The sequence below is a fragment of the Pan troglodytes genome, chromosome 12 (assembly GCF_028858775.2).
Source record: "Pan troglodytes isolate AG18354 chromosome 12, NHGRI_mPanTro3-v2.0_pri, whole genome shotgun sequence".
In the NCBI taxonomy this organism is placed as follows: Eukaryota; Metazoa; Chordata; class Mammalia; order Primates; family Hominidae; genus Pan; species Pan troglodytes.
Window position 1 is genome coordinate 9,850,072 of NC_072410.2, and position 17,721 is coordinate 9,867,792.

Below are 17,721 nucleotides of genomic sequence, written 5' to 3' on the forward strand. Positions count from 1 at the left end.
CTATATCGTAGGAGTTGTACACCCCATCAGTGATATTATTCCTCATATTCAGGGGAAAAGAGAATGACATTACTCCCAATAGCACAGGAGGTGTACACACCCCTTTGATATTGTTCCTAATACGCAGTGGAGGAGACGATGATATTACTGGCCATATCGTGAGGGGTGTACACCTCCTCTGTGATATTGTTTTTAATATCCAGGGGTTAGAGGATGACATTAATCCCATGATCGTAGTGGGTGTACACCAATGCTGTGGTATTGTTCTTAATATCCAGGGAGGGAGAGGATGATATTACTGTCACTATCGCAAGGGGTAGACACTCCTTCTTTGATATGGTTCCTAATATCCACGGGGGAGAGTATGATATTAATCCCAAAATCGCTGTGGGTATACACCCCTTTTTGATATTGTTCCTAATACGCCGGGGGAGAGTCTATGATATTACTGCCCATATCACAGGGTGTGTACACCAGAACTGCTATATTGTTTCTTATTTCCAGCAATGAAGAAGTTGATATTACTCCCAAAATGGAATGGGCTGTAAACCCCCCATAAGATATTGTTCCTAATATCCAGGGGGAAAAGGATGATATTACTTTCAATGTTGCAGCAGGTGTATAATCTGCCTGTTATATTGTTCCTAATATCTGGGGTGGGGGCGGCGGGGTGAGAACGATATTACTCGCAATATCTCAGAGGGTGTACACTGCCCCTGTGATATTGTTCTAAATATCCACAAGGGAAGAGATTAATATTACTCCCAATATCCCAGGGGGTACACATCCCCACTGTTATATTGTACCTAATATGAAGGGGTGGAGAAAATGATATTACTCCCAATAGCGCCGTGTGTATACAGCCCTCCTGTGATATTGTCCCTAGTATCCAGAGGCTAAAGATAGATATTACTCCCAATATCCAGGGGATAGAAGTTGATATTAAACCGAATATCACAGTGGGTGTAAACAACTCCTGTCACATTGTTCCAAATATCCAGGCAGAGAGAGGATAATATTACTCAAAGCATTCCTGGGGGTGTAGACAGCCCTCTGTGATATTGTTACTAATATACAGAAAGGGAGAGGATGATATTACTCTCAATAAACAGAAGGGTACAATTCCCATGTGATGTTGTTCTGAATATCTAGGGTGAGAGAGGATGATATTACTCCCAACATTGCAAAAGTTGTAAACACCTTCTGTGATATTGTTCCTAATATCCGGGGGAAAGAGGATGATGTTACTCCCAGGATCGCAGGGGGTTGTACACCCCCCTGTGATATTGTTTCTAACATCCAGAGGGGGAGAAGTTGATATTACTTCAAACATCACCGGGGGTGTACACCCCACCTGTGATATTGTACTTAATATTTAGCGGGAGAGAGGGGGGTGATATTACCAACAACGTAGGGGAAAGTCAACCCCCTCTCCCCCGCTGGATATTACGAGCCATATGACAGGGAGGTGTCCACCCCCCACCATATGGAGAGTAATATCACCCTGTTCTCCCCCCACCTCCAGCTTCTTTCTGCTAAGGTCCCCTTGCCCCTCCAGGTGGCTTTCTTGGGCAGGGCATAAAAGAAATTACGTGGTTTTCTTGCTCAGATTTGTTCACAAGTCCACGAGAAATACTCAGGGAGTCTTGCAAAAATCCGGTGTTACAGCAGCTAAGTCAGCCAGCTAGCCGTGCCCTACAGTTGAGATGGCATGCCATGATTCCCCTCTCTTTCACCTGCTGACTCCTTCTCAGCCTTCCGGACTCTGCTTAGGTGCCTCTTCCTCCAGGTTGTCCGCTCCCGTCCCCACCCTTCCTTACCTGCTCTCCTAATACCATGGGCTGATCCAGCGCAGCATTTGTCGCACATCTTACAGCTGCCTGCCTCCAGTCTGTATCCGGACTCCACGACCTGAAGGTAACGGCTGCATCTGCCTTGATCATCATTGTATCCCTTGCTCCTACAACAGCACCTAACACAGAGTAATTCCTCAGTCAACATTTTCTGGATGGGTGAACAAAAAATAAATCTACAAATCAAGTGAAAATTAGGCTGAGCAGAAATGAAGCAAGTGATAAAGTACAAGAGAAGCTTATACCTGTTATTCTAGACATGCTAATTCTAATTTTAGAATTGCTGTGGTTATTTCATGTTACTCTGCCAGGCTTCAGTGTTAGGCAAGGGCAATTCTCTGTGTAAGCAGGGATAGCTTTCCTCAAAGGTCCTGTTGGTCCTGGGAAGTGATGGTACATGTGACTCATCCCTCAAACCAGAAGGCTAAGCTAAACTAGCAGGAGAGCTGCAGCAGGAACCTTCTGGCAGGAAAGAAACAGCATGCTCTGTGTACTACCCGTGTGTGACCAGAAATAAAGGATGCCCACCATGTGAAGACTGACCAGGATGCAGAGAGAAGGACGTCAGGCAAGATCCCGCCCGTGCTTTGGGACATAACATGTTTATTAGCATCATTAAGTACTAGCTGACATGCATAGAGCATTGAGTATGTGCCAGGCACTGTGCTAAGCACTTCACATACACTATTTCATGGGATCCACACCATGGCCCTATAAGGTGAAACTTATAAATATCACCATTATATAGATGGGGAAATTGAGGCTTGGAGAGGTTAAGTTGTTTGCCTGAGGTCACAAAGCTGGTAAGCAGCAGAGCTGGAATCCAAACCAACAGAAATTCCATCTAGATACCCAACTCCCCACTGCCGTCTATCCTTGGAAACTAGACTAGTCTCCAAGGAAACATGAATCTACATTTTCTTTCAACTAATAAGAGCTCTTTCCTTACGGTAATTATTTAAATAGTTTTAATAAAAATTTAAAATCTATTTCAAGATTAAAGTTTCAAAGCCATCAAACATCAAATATATGTGAAAATACATTTGTATACATTATAAACAGATATATGACGTGACATGAAGTGCTAGATCCAGTGCATCAGAAAATACACGCAAATATAAAATACCCGACAGCATTATGTAAAACATCAGCTGCTTGCCAAATCGGCATTAAATACTTAAGCACTGTGACCTGTTGCTTAAAGTATTACAAATCCAGCCTTATCTAAAAATCTCTATTTGTCCTAGGAAACTAATACTTTTTAAAAACAATAATTTGGTAATTTTAATAATATTTAGATCTATCTAAACTTAAAGCCTATATATTTACCACCCTTTTACATGCTTACCAGTATTACAGACACAATAAATTTTATCAGGTATTTTTGATAATGTGCTAGGAATTGTTTGAAATATAAAGAAGAATAAGATTTCGTTTTCACCATCTCAGAGATTCCAGATAGTGGTGGACACAGAAACCCGTGAAAATAACTGCAGGATGAAATAGATGAAATTATAGAAGCCCTATGTACCATGGAAAATTGGACATGGACATGGAAATTTTATTTCATATGCATACTCGTTAAAGAAAGAAGAAGCCTAAAAAAGTTAGCTACCTTTGGTTTTTATTACTTATGTCTTACACTCAAGTGAACTTTTTTCTGTCTAATCTAATATCATTCAAATCCTGAGTCCTTTTAATTAAGTTATCCTAAAATGAATTTTCATGAACACAGAATTTGTGCTATTACTCTATCTGCACCTCATGGATATTACCACATTTTAGATTTTATGTTTTAAAACACAAAACAATATAAAACCTAAAGTTTAAACATAAAATGTCTTTGGATCTTCAACTAAAATGCTAAAGATATAAAAAACTTTATTGTCCTCAAGATAAAACTAGATTTAAAATTGTCAATGAAATAGTTGATTGATCATTTATATTTCTATAAATATATGGAAAATAATCTATTTTTTAATTGTAAGACATTACAATTTTAGATTGCATTTGCATTTAGGAAAATTTCACATAATCTTTACCAGATCCATGCTTACTCTGATAAAAATTTGTTTTTTCAATAGTTGATTCTTCAAAATATCTTGACTAATCCTTCTCCCTCTACAAACAATATTATTTGCCAATATTCAAAAGTCTGAATAAACGACCTTATCCCTGGGAATATCTTGCCAAAAAACTATTACCTGCAGCTACAAAGTCCAGAATGTCAACTTCTTCAGAACAAACAGTTCAGTTTCTCCCATAAAAAATACAAGGGAAACAAAAAAAGAGGATTGAGGAAATCTAAAAGAGATATAATAGCCCATATCAACCAAACACAATACGTAACCCTTATTAGCATTCTAATTCAAACCGACCAACTAAACAAAAAGTTTTTAGACAATTGAAGATATTTAAATATTGCCTGGATAAACCGATGCTATTAATGGATTATTTAGGTGTGATAATGGTATTGTGGTTACATTGATGGGAATCTTCTTTTTTATAAATGGGGTCTTGCTATGTTGCTCAGGGTGGTCTTGAACTCCTGGCCTAAAGTGATCCTCCAACCTCTGCCTCCCAAAGAGCTGGGATTACAGGGAGGAGCCACTGCACCCAGTCTCATTGATGGAATTATTATCTTTTAGAGAAATATTCAGAAATACAATACAATGATAGACTATCTGGGATTTGATTCAAAATAATTCAGTGGGGAGGGGACTGTCAGCAGACAAAGAAGACACAACGTTGGCCCAGAGGAGAAGTACATACAGGTTAATTATACTAATCTCTTTATAAACATTGTTTGAAATATGACATAATGTATCCTATACAACTGATACCTTGAGTAACACAATAATAGTCCCCTTAATTTTAGGAACTACTGGTCATAAATATGCCCTTACATATAGACATCTCCTCTATACATAGCAAAATCACATTATTTGACAAAAAGGAAATCTCTTAGGCTACGTTTAATCTTATTGTTCTCTTTGCCTGGATTTGGGAATAGAAACTGCTTCACTGGCTAAGTAAATCATAACTGTCCCAAAATATTCTTAATTACTGATTTCAATAAACATATCCCTTTGTTCTAAGAACAATTAAGAAAATGAAGTTTATGTTCAGGTAAACCTGACAATGTTAAGGTAGTTGAGTAACAGGGAAGTAATGATTGACTGAATTTCATACTGGATTCTCAAATCCTTTTTCTTTTTCTACTCTAATGTTTCCTTTGGATGGGGCGAATTCTAGTATTGTTAGCGATCACCTATGTAACTTTTTTGCAGGTGGTGTATATGGAATCAATGAATGCTTCAAACCAATTAAAAATAATTTCAGTGATTACATGAAAACACAGCTAGAAAAACTAAAGTATTTTTGTAGAGATTACGAGAAGGTTACATTAACAATCAGAATAAGGTTACTATTTAGACTGTAATCAGGTGTCAATGTGGAAAGAAATTTCTGAGCGTTTTTCCGGAAGGCTGGGGAGGAATGAGAATCATGACTCTCCACACTTCCAATAAAACGTGGTGAAGGACTGGCGCAAACTCTCAGAAGCCACCATTTGCTAAATCTCCCCGCCAGCCTTGTCAGTCCTTACCGCCGTTGGATTCCATTATTTTTCTCGTGGTTTCTGCTGTTTCTCTAAATTGTCTAACGACCGTTATTAAGTAAAAATGAATGAAACGGGGCCGTGTGATCTAGGCAGCCTGGAGATGAGATTTTGGAATCATAAGCTACCTTCCAATGTATAAACAGATTTTATTCATTCTGGATACTCAATGTCCACAGAATCGGCACTGTAGGATGTGACTGCCCTGCCAGAAGGCATCTGCTCGGGACTTGCTGGCAACCGACAGTCCCCTCTGCTTGCAACCCTCGGCCGGCCACCGGGGACCCCTAGTCCACCGGTTCCTGGACGTTCTCTCTACTCTCCAGCGGCCACCGCCTCCACTCCCACCCCGCTAGTCCCGAACCTGCCGGCCCGAGGGTTCGCAGAGGGCCAGTCGTTGCGACAGCCCCGCGTCCCGGCCCCCTCGTCTCTTGGACCTTCCCCCCAGGCCAGCGCAGCCCAGCTTCCCGGGCAAGGTTCACGCTACCAGGATCCAGTGCGGGGCGACGAAGTGGAGAGCTGCAGCGAGACTCCGAAGAGAGATTCCGGCTTCGCGGGGCGGCGCGGAGCCCGGAGCTGCCCACCTCCGCCGCCCGGGGAAGGCGGCTGGGATTAGAAGGTGGCTTCGGGCCCGCAGGGAGTCCGGGGGAGGGATTCCTGGTACCGCCGGCACCGACGTCGAGGGGTGCCTGGGTTCCTGGGGACCACGAGAGGAAAAAGAACGAAAATCACACCAGGGAGGAAGGACGCGCAGAACGCCCCCCGTGGAGCAGGTGCTCTGGTCGGGCGTGAGCCGGAGCGCGGTCCGGGGGAGTCTGGCGGCGCCGTTGCCCGCACTCGGCAGAGGCTGGCAAGAAAACGCACAGCCCAGGGCGTGGGGCGGGGAATCGACCGCGCGACAAGAACACGCACAGCCCAGGGCGTGGGGCGGGGAACGGACCGCGCGACAAGAACACGCACAGCCCAGGGCGTGGGGCGGGGAACTGACCGCGCGACAAGAAAACGCACAGCCCAGGGCGTGGGGCGGGGAACGGACCGCGCGACAAGAACACGCACAGCCCAGGGCGTGGGGCGGGGAACTGACCGCGCGACAAGAAAACGCACAGCCCAGGGCGTGGGGCGGGGAACGGACCGCGCGACAAGAAAACGCACAGTCCAGGGCGTGGGGCGGGGAACGGACCGCGCGACAAGAAAACGCACAGCCCAGGGCGTGGGGCGGGGAACGGACCGCGCGACAAGAACACGCACAGCCCAGGGCGTGGGGCGGGGAACGGACCGCGCGACAAGAACACGCACAGCCCAGGGCGTGGGGCGGGGAACTGACCGCGCGACAAGAAAACGCACAGCCCAGGGCGTGGGGCGGGGAACGGACCGCGCGACAAGAAAACGCACAGTCCAGGGCGTGGGGCGGGGAACGGACCGCGCGACAAGAAAACGCACAGCCCAGGGCGTGGGGCGGGGAACGGACCGCGCGACAAGAACACGCACAGCCCAGGGCGTGGGGCGGGGAACGGACCGCGCGACAAGACCACGCACAGCCCAGGGCGTGGGGCGAGGAACGGACCGCGCGACAAGAACACGCACAGCCCAGGGCGTGGGGCGGGGAACCGACCGCGCGACAAGAACACGCACAGCCCAGGGCGTGGGGCGGGGAACCGACCGCGGGACAAGAAAACGCACAGCCCAGGGCGTGGGGCGGGGAACGGACCGCGCGACAAGAACACGCACAGCCCAGGGCGTGGGGCGGGGAACCGACCGCGGGACAAGAAAACGCACAGCCCAGGGCGTGGGGCGGGGAACTGACCGCGCGACAAGAACACGCACAGCCCAGGGCGTGGGGCGGGGAACCGACCGCGGGACAAGAAAACGCACAGCCCAGGGCGTGGGGCGGGGAACGGACCGCGCGACAAGAAAACGCACAGCCCAGGGCGTGGGGCGGGGAACCGACCGCGCGACAAGAACACGCACAGCCCAGGGCGTGGGGCGGGGAACGGACCGCGCGACAAGAAAACGCACAGCCCAGGGCGTGGGGCGGGGAACGGACCGCGCGACAAGAAAACGCACAGCCCAGGGCGTGGGGCGGGGAACTGACCGCGCGACAAGAACACGCACAGCCCAGGGCGTGGGGCGAGGAACGGACCGCGCGACAAGAAAACGCACAGCCCAGGGCGTGGGGCGAGGAACGGACCGCGCGACAAGAAAACGCACAGCCCAGGGCGTGGGGCGAGGAACTGACCGCGCGACAAGAACACGCACAGCCCAGGGCGTGGGGCGAGGAACGGACCGCGCGACAAGAAAACGCACAGTCCAGGGCGTGGGGCGAGGAACTGACCGCGCGACAAGAACACGCACAGCCCAGGGCGTGGGGCGAGGAACGGACCGCGCGACAAGAAAACGCACAGTCCAGGGCGTGGGGCGAGGAACTGACCGCGCGACAAGAAAACGCACAGCCCAGGGCGTGGGGCGAGGAACTGACCGCGCGACAAGAACACGCACAGCCCAGGGCGTGGGCGGGGAACTGACCGCGCGAGTCTTTCGGCGCGTCTGGGTCTCGGCGAGAGAAAAGCGCTTCCTGGCACCGGGGGCGGTGGCACAGAGGCCAGGAGGAAGAAATCCGGGCCCTGGCCCGGGTCAGGCTTCCACCCCTGCGACCCGCCAGAGGCCCAGGCAGGAAAGGTGGCGCGCGCGAGTGGAGTTAGTGGTTCAGAAAGCAAACCTGGCCAGGTGCTGCTGCCTGAGGGTCGTCGGGCGAGTTTCTTCATTTCCCCGAGTTCCTTATTTCTAGTCTGGAAAACGGAGAATTCCATAGTGTCTTCTTCAGTGAGTGCTGCGAGTGCTGAAGGAGGATCCGGTGCCTGGCAGACCAGGAGCAGGGGGGAAACAGTTGGCCGATACTGTTACTATTATCAGCGTTATTAGCGGACAGGACAGTGTGGGGGGGCGGCGGGGGTAAGGGGCCTCCCCGCGCCTCCCAGCCCTTCGCGCTCGGCTCCAGCTCTTTGGCTTCCTTCCCTGGGCAGCTCTAGGCTTAGCTCTCAGCCATTTCTCAAGAAGACGATCCCGAGGGTCGAAGACCACCCTTGACCCTTGACCATGGACTCTTCGTGTAACTTGGAAGAGCCGTGATTTTAAAACCCAGCCTCAGGGTTACGGAAGCCCGAGATCTGGGAGGCGTCCGGGACCTCCCTCCCAGAACCGCAGGGACCCGGCCTGGGATCCAGAGTGTGGCCTCTCGCTCTGTGCAGTCAGGAAGGCGGCCAGGTCTGGTCACCGCGCCAAGCACTACGCACCCCTGGGACGTGTGGTTGCGGGGGGGTGGGGGGGCTGGGGCGCCTCCACGACGCCTGGTCTGCCCGGCAAGTGCTTGGTGTCGTTGGTGGGTTCGTAGCTGCGACAGGTAAACGTCCGTTCCGCGAGCCGGGCAAGGCAACCCCTGCGGGTCGCACCCGAAGGCCGGACCTCTCCAAGCCGCCTGGGTGCTTCCAAACAGGTGGACCCGAAGCTCCTGTTTGATCGGAGAATAACGTTTAATTTACTCCGCCACTGAATTGATGGTTTAAATATTCATCTTTGGATATGGTTTAACATTAGGCAAAAATTAGGAGCTTGGAGGCGGTTCCGGGAAGGGGTCGGACCCTCAGTCACCCATGTTCGTAGCTGTGTTGGTCTGCCCTCGGGCAAGAGAAGGAAGATAATTGGGAGGGTGCCAAGAAAGCCTAGAGAAAGTCCCTTCTGGGTTCAGCGGCCGGCTGTAGCCGCTCTCCCAGGACGTTTGTTGACAATACATGAAGGAACGTCGGCCTGGAGACGTTTTCGCACAACGGACAGAGGGGAGTTGGAACGTAAACCAGGGAGAACCTGGCATGAAATAGGACCCCTCTATTCTCAGTTTGTTTCCAAACTCTTAGACTGCCCCAGCCCTGCCGGATTTGCTAAAAGTGGTCTATTTTGGGCGCTGGTGGTGCTGTGGGGCTGACGGCTACCTGTGCAAAGAAGAGGGAAGAATTGGAAGCTGGGGTCTGGGCAGCTACCAAAGGTGGGGCTTGGGAACTTTTCAGAACGTCCTCAGAACCGCAGGAGCCAAGAGGAAATCTCCCGTAGGGGATCTCAGGTAGGGCATGCCAAGAAATTCCAAGAGACGGGACGGAGAAGAGAAGCAGGAGAAAAATCGGCCAATTAGACTACTGTAAAAATGTGTGTCTCCATGTTTGTCCTCCCTCCTGAAATAAGAAATTCATAGCTGGGGGTGGGGAGTAGATGGGGGCTGGGGGAAAAACTTTCTCACATTCACAGAGCAGCTTCCCTCAAAGCGGCACGGAATCGGGAACCCCACTCAGGACAGGGGAAAACGGCCAAGTTCCTAGAAATTTGTTTTCTTTGTGGGGAGCAATTCATGATGGGCGTTCTTGTCTGGTTTCCCCCCACTCCGTCCCCTGACGCCGAGTAACACTTAAACCTTTCTAGTTGCAAAGCCTTTTCAGAGTTTTTTTTTTTTTTAAGAAATAAGTTTTGAAAATTCTAGTGCTTAAAAAATGTATATATATATATATATTTATAGCCTTTTATTTTCCCTGAGTACATGTTGGCCACTACATTCCAAATTGATCTCAAGTGGTTTTCCAGCTTGTTGGGGGGTGATGAAAAATAAATGGAGAATATATTTACATGCCCTCCTATTCTTTTCTTTTAGAAGTCTCATAAATAGTAAATTTCCTATTTTAAAAGCCAGGACATTTTCAACCTCAAATATTTGGAATTTTTAAAGGCCATATTAAAATGGATTACTTCTGCTATCTATAATAAATATGAATTGTGAAAACAAACTGAGGGAAAATAATGTAGGTTTTAAAAAGTTCCATTTAGAAAGGGAAGAATGAGACGTAATAGAAAATAAACGATGTAGTGTAGTGACTTAGCATTTTATTTCATCTATATAACTAGGCTTAATTTTAACACCTTAATTTTAACATTAAAGATGGCACGTCAGACACACAGATAAGAAATCAATGTTCTGAAATTAATATCCTACTTACATTAAACATCCCTATCAGGAAGACACAGAGAGTAGAAGCATTTTGCACTAGACTTAGGAATAATACTTCCAGTTCCAAGGAAGTGAAGAAGGGGGAACATGTTTGGCATCGGAGGCTGTGTTTTTGTTTGCTTGCTTGTTTTTCTTTTAATGCCAGAACAAAATACCCCACTCACGTTCATAGTACCCCAGGAAATGTGCAAATCGGGAAAGCCATAGAAGCCACAACCGAAGGCAAGAAAAGATGACTTGACGCCCTGCGAAGGTTACGTTCAGGTGGTTTTTAGAGGAACGTAATCCAGCTGTTTCTTTCTAACCATTTTGCAGCGAACAGAAGTTCGTGTTTGCTCTCCAGCGGGATTCAGATGCACACGCCCAGTATGGGCCGCGCAAGGTGGAGTGAGCAGCTGCGGGTCGCTCCCCACTCCCACCTGGCTCTAGGAGGGCCCTGCGGAGTTGGCCAGGGAACTGGGCGTGGGCGATACTAAAAAAACTGGTGAGGTCCCCTCTCCGCCCAAAGGGGCAGCCAGCGATGTCAGCCTAGAGCCCTCTGCCACTGCCTGATACCTCAGCAGCGCCGACGCGGCGGACAGGTGCCCGCCCAGCACCGCGCCCTTGGTGGGAGCGCAGCCGTTGGCGCAGTCCTCCTCCTGATGCTGCTGCTATTGCTGCAAAATTGTCCGAGCAGCGGCGGCGGCGGACACTTGCAGCAAAGGGGCAGCGGTTTGGGGATGCAACAGGCTTGATGGTCGCTGGAGCAGGTGGCAGTAGCTCCACGCGGTCGGGGACAAACTCTGCGCAGCCCCTGTACCCGCTTCCCTGACCCCTTGCATAATACTCTCAATGCTGAAAGAGATGCATCCGCCTCCCGGTGGCGACGCCAGACCCTTGCCCTCCTCCCAAGGCTGAGGACCAAGTGAGGGCTGCAGCACGGGAAGGGTGCCGGGGGTCGCCAGGTCCGCGCCTTCTGCTTTCTTCGGTGCCCCGGCATAGGCGGGGGCCGAGAGCAGTAGGTAGCGAAGAGGATGCGGGTGCAGCAGAGTGTAAGGGCGTCTCCCGGGGGCGGTGTTGGGGTAGACCCCCGGGACTGGCTGCCGCGGGGCAGGGGCCCCAAGCAGAGGGCCTGGGCGGGGGTTGTGCAGGGCGGCGTGTGCAGCAGGTAGAGGGAAGGGGTGGGGCAGGTGGGCTCCCGGGGTCAGTTGGTGGCGCTTGAAACGCTTCCTACGCCGGAGAAAGCTGCCATTGTCGAACATGTCCTGGGAGGCGGGGTCCAGGCTCCAGTAGTTGCCCTTGCCTGGGTGGCCCGGCTCGCGGGGGATCTTGACGAAGCAGTCGTTCAGCGAGAGGTTGTGGCGGATGCTGTTCTGCCAGGCGGGGAACTTGCGGCGGTAGTAGGGGAAGCGGCCACTAATGAAGGCGCAGATGCCGCTGAGCGTGAGGCGCTTGCGCGGGCTTTGCAGGATGGCCATGGTGATGAGCGCGATGTACGAGTAGGGGGGCTTTGCCGGCTGCCGGGCATCTTCAGAGGCCGCCGCAGACCTTGGCGGTGCCCTGAACTTGGTGCCAAACTCTGAGGGGTCGCTCGGGCCGCCGCCACCCTCGATGTGCTCTCGGGGAAGCGCAACCCCGCCCCACCGGGCCACCTGCAGCCCCGGCTGGAGCGACTGCTCTAGGAACTGCTGGCTCGCCGCCTCCTCCTCGTCTTCATCTTCCTCCTCTCCCAGGACATCGATTTTACCGTCTTCCCCATCGGAGTCCCGGAGGCTGCGCTGCGGTGTGGAGCGAAGGCGCTCAGCTCTTGGCAAGTTCATGGAGGAGCAGGTGCTTCAGTCGCAGGGGATGTGGCGGCCGATCACCTGGCCTGGGGCGGGCTGAGCTGGAAGCCTGGGATGAATGTTGCAAGAAGCAGGAACGCTAGTGGTTACCCTTTGGGATGTTTTCGTCTGCTTGTTTCTACTCCTTTGCAACAACGTCCGGCAAAGATGCCTTTGCCTTTTATAAAAGCTTCTTCAAGACCATGTGTGGTGGACTCCCCCCTTTATAACCCTTCTTCCCGTACCTCGGAGCGGTGCCACTTCCTCCTAACGTAGTCCAGGGATGATGGTCTTCTGGGCAAACACCCGTCCGGAGAAAAGCCCAGCCCCCTCCTCCTCGCACTCACCTGCCACCAAGGAAGATGCTCTACTCATCCGGTGCAGCCAGACAGTTGGCAAGCCTTTGCACGGGTTCTGTTAAGGCGCATTTAAACCCGCGCAAATAAAAGCGAGGTAGGAAAGTATGATACTCAACATTCTATGACCACCTCGACATGCAGCCTTCCCTCCTGGAGAAAAGAAATGGTGGGGCAGGAGGCTGAAATGTACACGGTTGTTTGTAAAGGAATGTGTAACCGTAAAAGTATGTTTTTGTGTTTCACAGCTGGTAATCACCCATTTTCATTGGTAGAGTCTGTCCTTACCCAGAATGGTGACCGGAATTATATTTAAGGTTCTGACAATATTCCCAGGCTTCAGGGGGGTGTTGCTTTGCTCCTTCTACCTTCCTTCCCACCTCCCCAAGATGCTCTCCCTGATTCAAATTTTCAGAAAAGGTTCAAATGTCCCAGCACTAAATTGTGTAAGTTTATTCAGGGAAGGCAGGAGAGCTCACACGGAGTCCTCTGTCCCCTTGTAGCAATGGTTCTCCAATTTCTTTGAATATTTAACCACAGAAATACATTTTATATCACAATCTTACACATACAGACATAATACGTAACTAAGATGGCTTTCACGAAACAATATACTTACACTATAGTGATCACTGATATTTCCTTTAAAAAAAAATGGCCATAACCAACTAAATTGATTTCACACATACCAGTATGGGCCCAGTTTGAAAAATCCTGTTCTTACAAAGTGGCCCCACATACAAGAAATGCACCCACTCTATAAGGGCTTCTCTCTCTCGCTTTCCTCCTTCCTTTCTTCATCCTTTATAACCAATTCATTTTTAGAGACAGTGTCTATGTTGCGCAGGCTGGCTTTGAATTCCTGGGCTCAAGTGATCCTCCCGCCTCAGCCTCCTGAGTAGGTGGGACTACAGGCATGCCACTATGCCTGGCTCTGGCTCTTCATTCTTTTTTTCCTTTTTTTTTTTTTTTTTTGAGACGGAGTCGCTCTGTCGCCCAGGCTGGAGTGCAGTGACACAATCTAGGACCACTGCAAGCTCCGCCTCCCGGGTTCACGCCATTCTCCTGCCTCAGCCTCCTGAGTAGTTGGGACTACAGGCGCCGGCCACCACGCCCAGCTAATTTGGTTGGTTATTTATCTGGGACGGAGTCTCGCTCTGTTGCCCAGGCTGGAGTGCAGTGGGGCGATCTCAGCTCACTGCAAGCTCCGCCTCCTGGGTTCACGCCATTCTCCTGCCTCAGCCTCCCAAGTAGATGGGACTACAGGCGCTCGCCACCACGCCTGGCTAATTTTTTGTATTTTTAGTAGAGACGGGGTTTCACCGTGTTAGCCAGGATGGTCTCGATGTCCTGACCTCATGATCTGCTTGCCTCAGCCTCCCAAAGTGCTGGGATTACCGGCGTGAGCCGCCGTGCCTGGCCTCTTCATTCTTTCAGAAATGTCAACATTAAGTGCTTTTACTGTAATAAAACTTGGGACTTCAATGAGGCAAGAAGGGGCTGCAGTGTTGCCTTTAAATCAGTGGGCCCTCATTCACTATCTGCACTGGGGAGGGGCAATATGACAGCACAACTGTTCATCTCACTCGCTCCACATCCTTAGAAGTAACACGATTTTTAGATTGGCTTCATGAAAATTAGCTCAGAGACTAAAGTAGCACTACAGAGGAATAAAAAAAAATATTTGTTATATAAATAAGGATCTTATTAAAATACTAAGTAAGATACTATGCCACGGTATATATTCATAATTTAAAACCCACCTACTTGGGAAAACTTTGAGGTGCCATCTAATAAAAATGCAGCATGAAAGAATATTATGCCCCTGATAGTCACATAGTGTCTATAATTATGACAATGAATGTTCAGTGAGAAATCAAACGCCAACTGCAAGGGCAAAATATAATAAAAAATAGCTTAAAGTAGCTAGTGCCTTCAGGATAAAATCTGGAAAAGAGCTTTCTTGCTGATCTTTTTTTGAAACTTTGCTGCTCCTCAAGTTTTTACCCTTTAAGGCTCCTCAGTTTATATGAAGCTTGGAGGACAAATAACAGACAGGTTTGAGCCTAACAGATTTGTTGGAATCCCAAATTTACCAATGACTGCTTGTGTGACCTACTAAACTAAGCTCCAGGAGGGCCAGGCCAGGTGTCTTATTCAACCACAAAATCCCAGACGCCTACTCCCCAGCGCCCCCGGCATGTGAGGCACATTTCCTCCATCAGCATAGGAATCGGATGACCTGGGAAAGGGAGTATTGTTAGTTTTCCTAGCGCCAGCTTCAATAGGGATTGGGGTTATTTAAAAATACAGGAGAAAAATAAGGAGGCGCTCAAAAACAAAACACAAAACCCACATCGATGGAGGTATATCAAAGGGGGGAACAGGAGATAACTGAAAGAGTTCCCAATGGTCAAAGCTGGGATAATTTGAGCAACAAAATAAAGCAGTATTAAATTGTAACCCAAAGTATAAAATATTCATGTGTCCACACTGATAAACATAAATGATCGAACTAATAAAGCAAAAGGGACAACTGTCCCTTGCAGAAGAATTTCAATTAATTATGTAGACCACTCCCAAGAAAGTACATTACAACTCCCCATTCCTTTAGTGTAGGCTGTGCATAGTGATTTCCTTCCAAAGAGCACAGTATGAAATGGGGGGAAAGAGTAACTTTACAATGGAGAAACCTGACAAACACTCCTTCAGCCAGGTGATCAGGTCATCAACATCAACATCAATAACAGTCATAACCTTTTATTTCATGTCATAAAATGGTGACACTTACTTGTGTTAAAAAAATTTAATAACAATGTAATCATTATATCTCTGCAATCAGCTGAAGTTCTAAGAAAAAATGACAATGTTGAAAGTCGTACCATCATTATTATAAACTTTCATGTTCAGTATATGTAAACTCCAAAGCCAATTTCAAAAGATAATTTTGTGAAATACCATTCTTTAAAAAAAAGGATATTATATATAATTGTATGAATGTTAAATGTTTTACAGTACTGATTTGCTACATTTTATGTATGCTGTAAAACAAATACCATTTTAAAGTATATTGGAATTTGTAACTAAAGTAATAAATAAATGCTTGAAATATACCCAGTAGAAACTTATTTTTATTATCCAATCCTTTTGATAAGAAATGCCTCTAGTGTTACGTACAAACTTGATCTTCTTTGAAATGTGTTGTCCACTGCTTTTCTGTTTCTGTCACAGTAGCTATAAACAGCTGTTTAAGGATATCCTTATCTAAATTTCTGCCTGCAAACAAAACAAAATATGACGTGATTACATTATGCTTATTAAAATGACACAGTTCACCTATCAATTCCAGTTCATTAAATGCTTTATGGTGTTTAGAAATTTACAAAAAGAATAGTAATTGAGTGATTCCATCTTTAACTTTCCAGGTCAGTACATCAAAGTCACATTGGTCCTTGGATTAACCACTTTTCTAAAACTGAAGAAGAACAAAAGTCCTAACAAGCTTTTACGAACGTTGTAACGTGATAAAGATGAAACATTGACCACAAGCTTAGTTTTAAAAGAGGACCTGAATGGTTAATCTGTTTAAGTGGCACATGATATCCCTTTCAAATATATTTTTCACTTTGTTTTAAAACTGTGAATCCTTTGAGACTTACCAATGAGGACCAATCGATTTGTTCTCTCAGTGTCATCCTTCCAGCTCACTGGAGTCTCCTCCAGATCATAGAGCTCATGGACACCCTGGACAATCACTTGTTGTGATTTGTCTTTGATTGACACCAATCCCTGCTCAAAGGAGAATTGACTGAACATTAATCAGCCTCAGTTCAAACTTAAAAGCAGAAATAGAGCATCAATGTTAATGGATTAATTACTGATATTCACTTAAAAAATACAAACTCTTAAGCTGAGAAAATTACTTAATTCCAATTATTTGTGAATTACAAGAAGTTTCTTAATGTTTTTAATTTTCAAAAAAGGTTTCTGTGTATTGATTTTTTTTTTGAACAATCCCCTTTTCTAATGATAAAGTTCATACATATATTAGGATGGTTTTTCAGTGTTATTTATCACAACCAAAACCTGAAACAAAATGATGAAATATGTATCATATCCTATTGATTAAAGATTTTATATAATGTTTCACAGTTTTAGTGGGAAAAGTTGAGAAGTTAAAGGAGTTTGGTTATATTAATTTGTTTTAGAAATGGGTTGCAATCAATGAACAATGATGAAATAAAGAAAAACTATTACATTTATCTGAATATGAGCTCATTGTGTATTGATTTGCAGAAATGAGAAACGAATTATCTGATAAACTGGCTCCTATGGGGATGAAATTAATTTATTTGAAATAATATTCTTAATTTACCAAAAACTTTGTGCACACTTGTGAACACACAAGAGTAGACACTCAGCTGACTGGTTAAGCATACACTTTAGAATCACTGCTTCCTAGAAGAAATACCTTTCATGACTTAAATACCCAAATATCAAGTAATGTGAGTGGGTTTCTAAATACAGAACAAGAATTCTTCTAGTCCTTTGTAACTTTGTTTAGAGTATGACAAATGTTTAGTGTCTGCTAAATGCATCAGGAAGCATAATGTTCAGCAGAAGTGAGATTTGCAACATGATTTCTCTGTACTCGGGAACAGAGAGCAGAAGGCAACATTTTAAAGCACACAGGTTTGTTCTAGCTGCAACCCTAAAGAAAGTTGTGCAAATAAATCAAGCCTTATGCAGTGATTTCCAAAGCTCCTTTTCAGTCATGAAAATAATAAAGAAAAATGAAAGTAGACAAAGATGATTTGTACTAAAACCAGTGTTTCTGTTTAAAACCAAATATAGTTTTTATAACAGCCAAGAAAAGGACTTTGTCCGAAAGTCTGCAACAGTAAACTGTACCTTCAGCCTTATGACCTCCATGCAGTGATTGTCCTTGTTTCTCACATTCTTTTCCCACAGGAGATTCTGTATCAAGTGACATATTTTAATAAGACCATCGCTAATAGCAACAACTATGTAACAAAACCATTGATAA

At 47.0% G+C, this 17,721-nt stretch overlaps 2 protein-coding genes across 19 annotated transcripts in view; both read right to left on the bottom strand.

The window, feature by feature from the left end:
- The window catches only part of ZNG1B (Zn regulated GTPase metalloprotein activator 1B), an 84,845-nt gene that overhangs the window by 10,473 nt on the left and 56,651 nt on the right, over positions 1–17,721 (bottom strand). For 7 of the 18 annotated variants that reach the window (XM_054677362.2, XM_054677357.2, XM_054677360.2 and 4 more), the window contains 3 exons: positions 17,586–17,651; positions 16,334–16,463; positions 15,788–15,950 (listed from right to left, as the gene is read on the bottom strand). In XM_054677362.2, the coding sequence (XP_054533337.1) occupies positions 15,844–15,950; positions 16,334–16,463; positions 17,586–17,651 (303 nt within the window). In that variant the 3' untranslated portion in view covers positions 15,788–15,843. 18 annotated transcript variants of the gene reach the window in all.
- LOC112208610 (forkhead box protein D4-like 1) lies at positions 10,373–12,371 on the bottom strand. The gene has a single exon (XM_054678211.2). It carries the CDS (start codon positions 12,313–12,315, stop codon positions 11,167–11,169), a length of 1,149 nt encoding a protein of 382 aa, XP_054534186.1. The 5' UTR covers positions 12,316–12,371; the 3' UTR covers positions 10,373–11,166.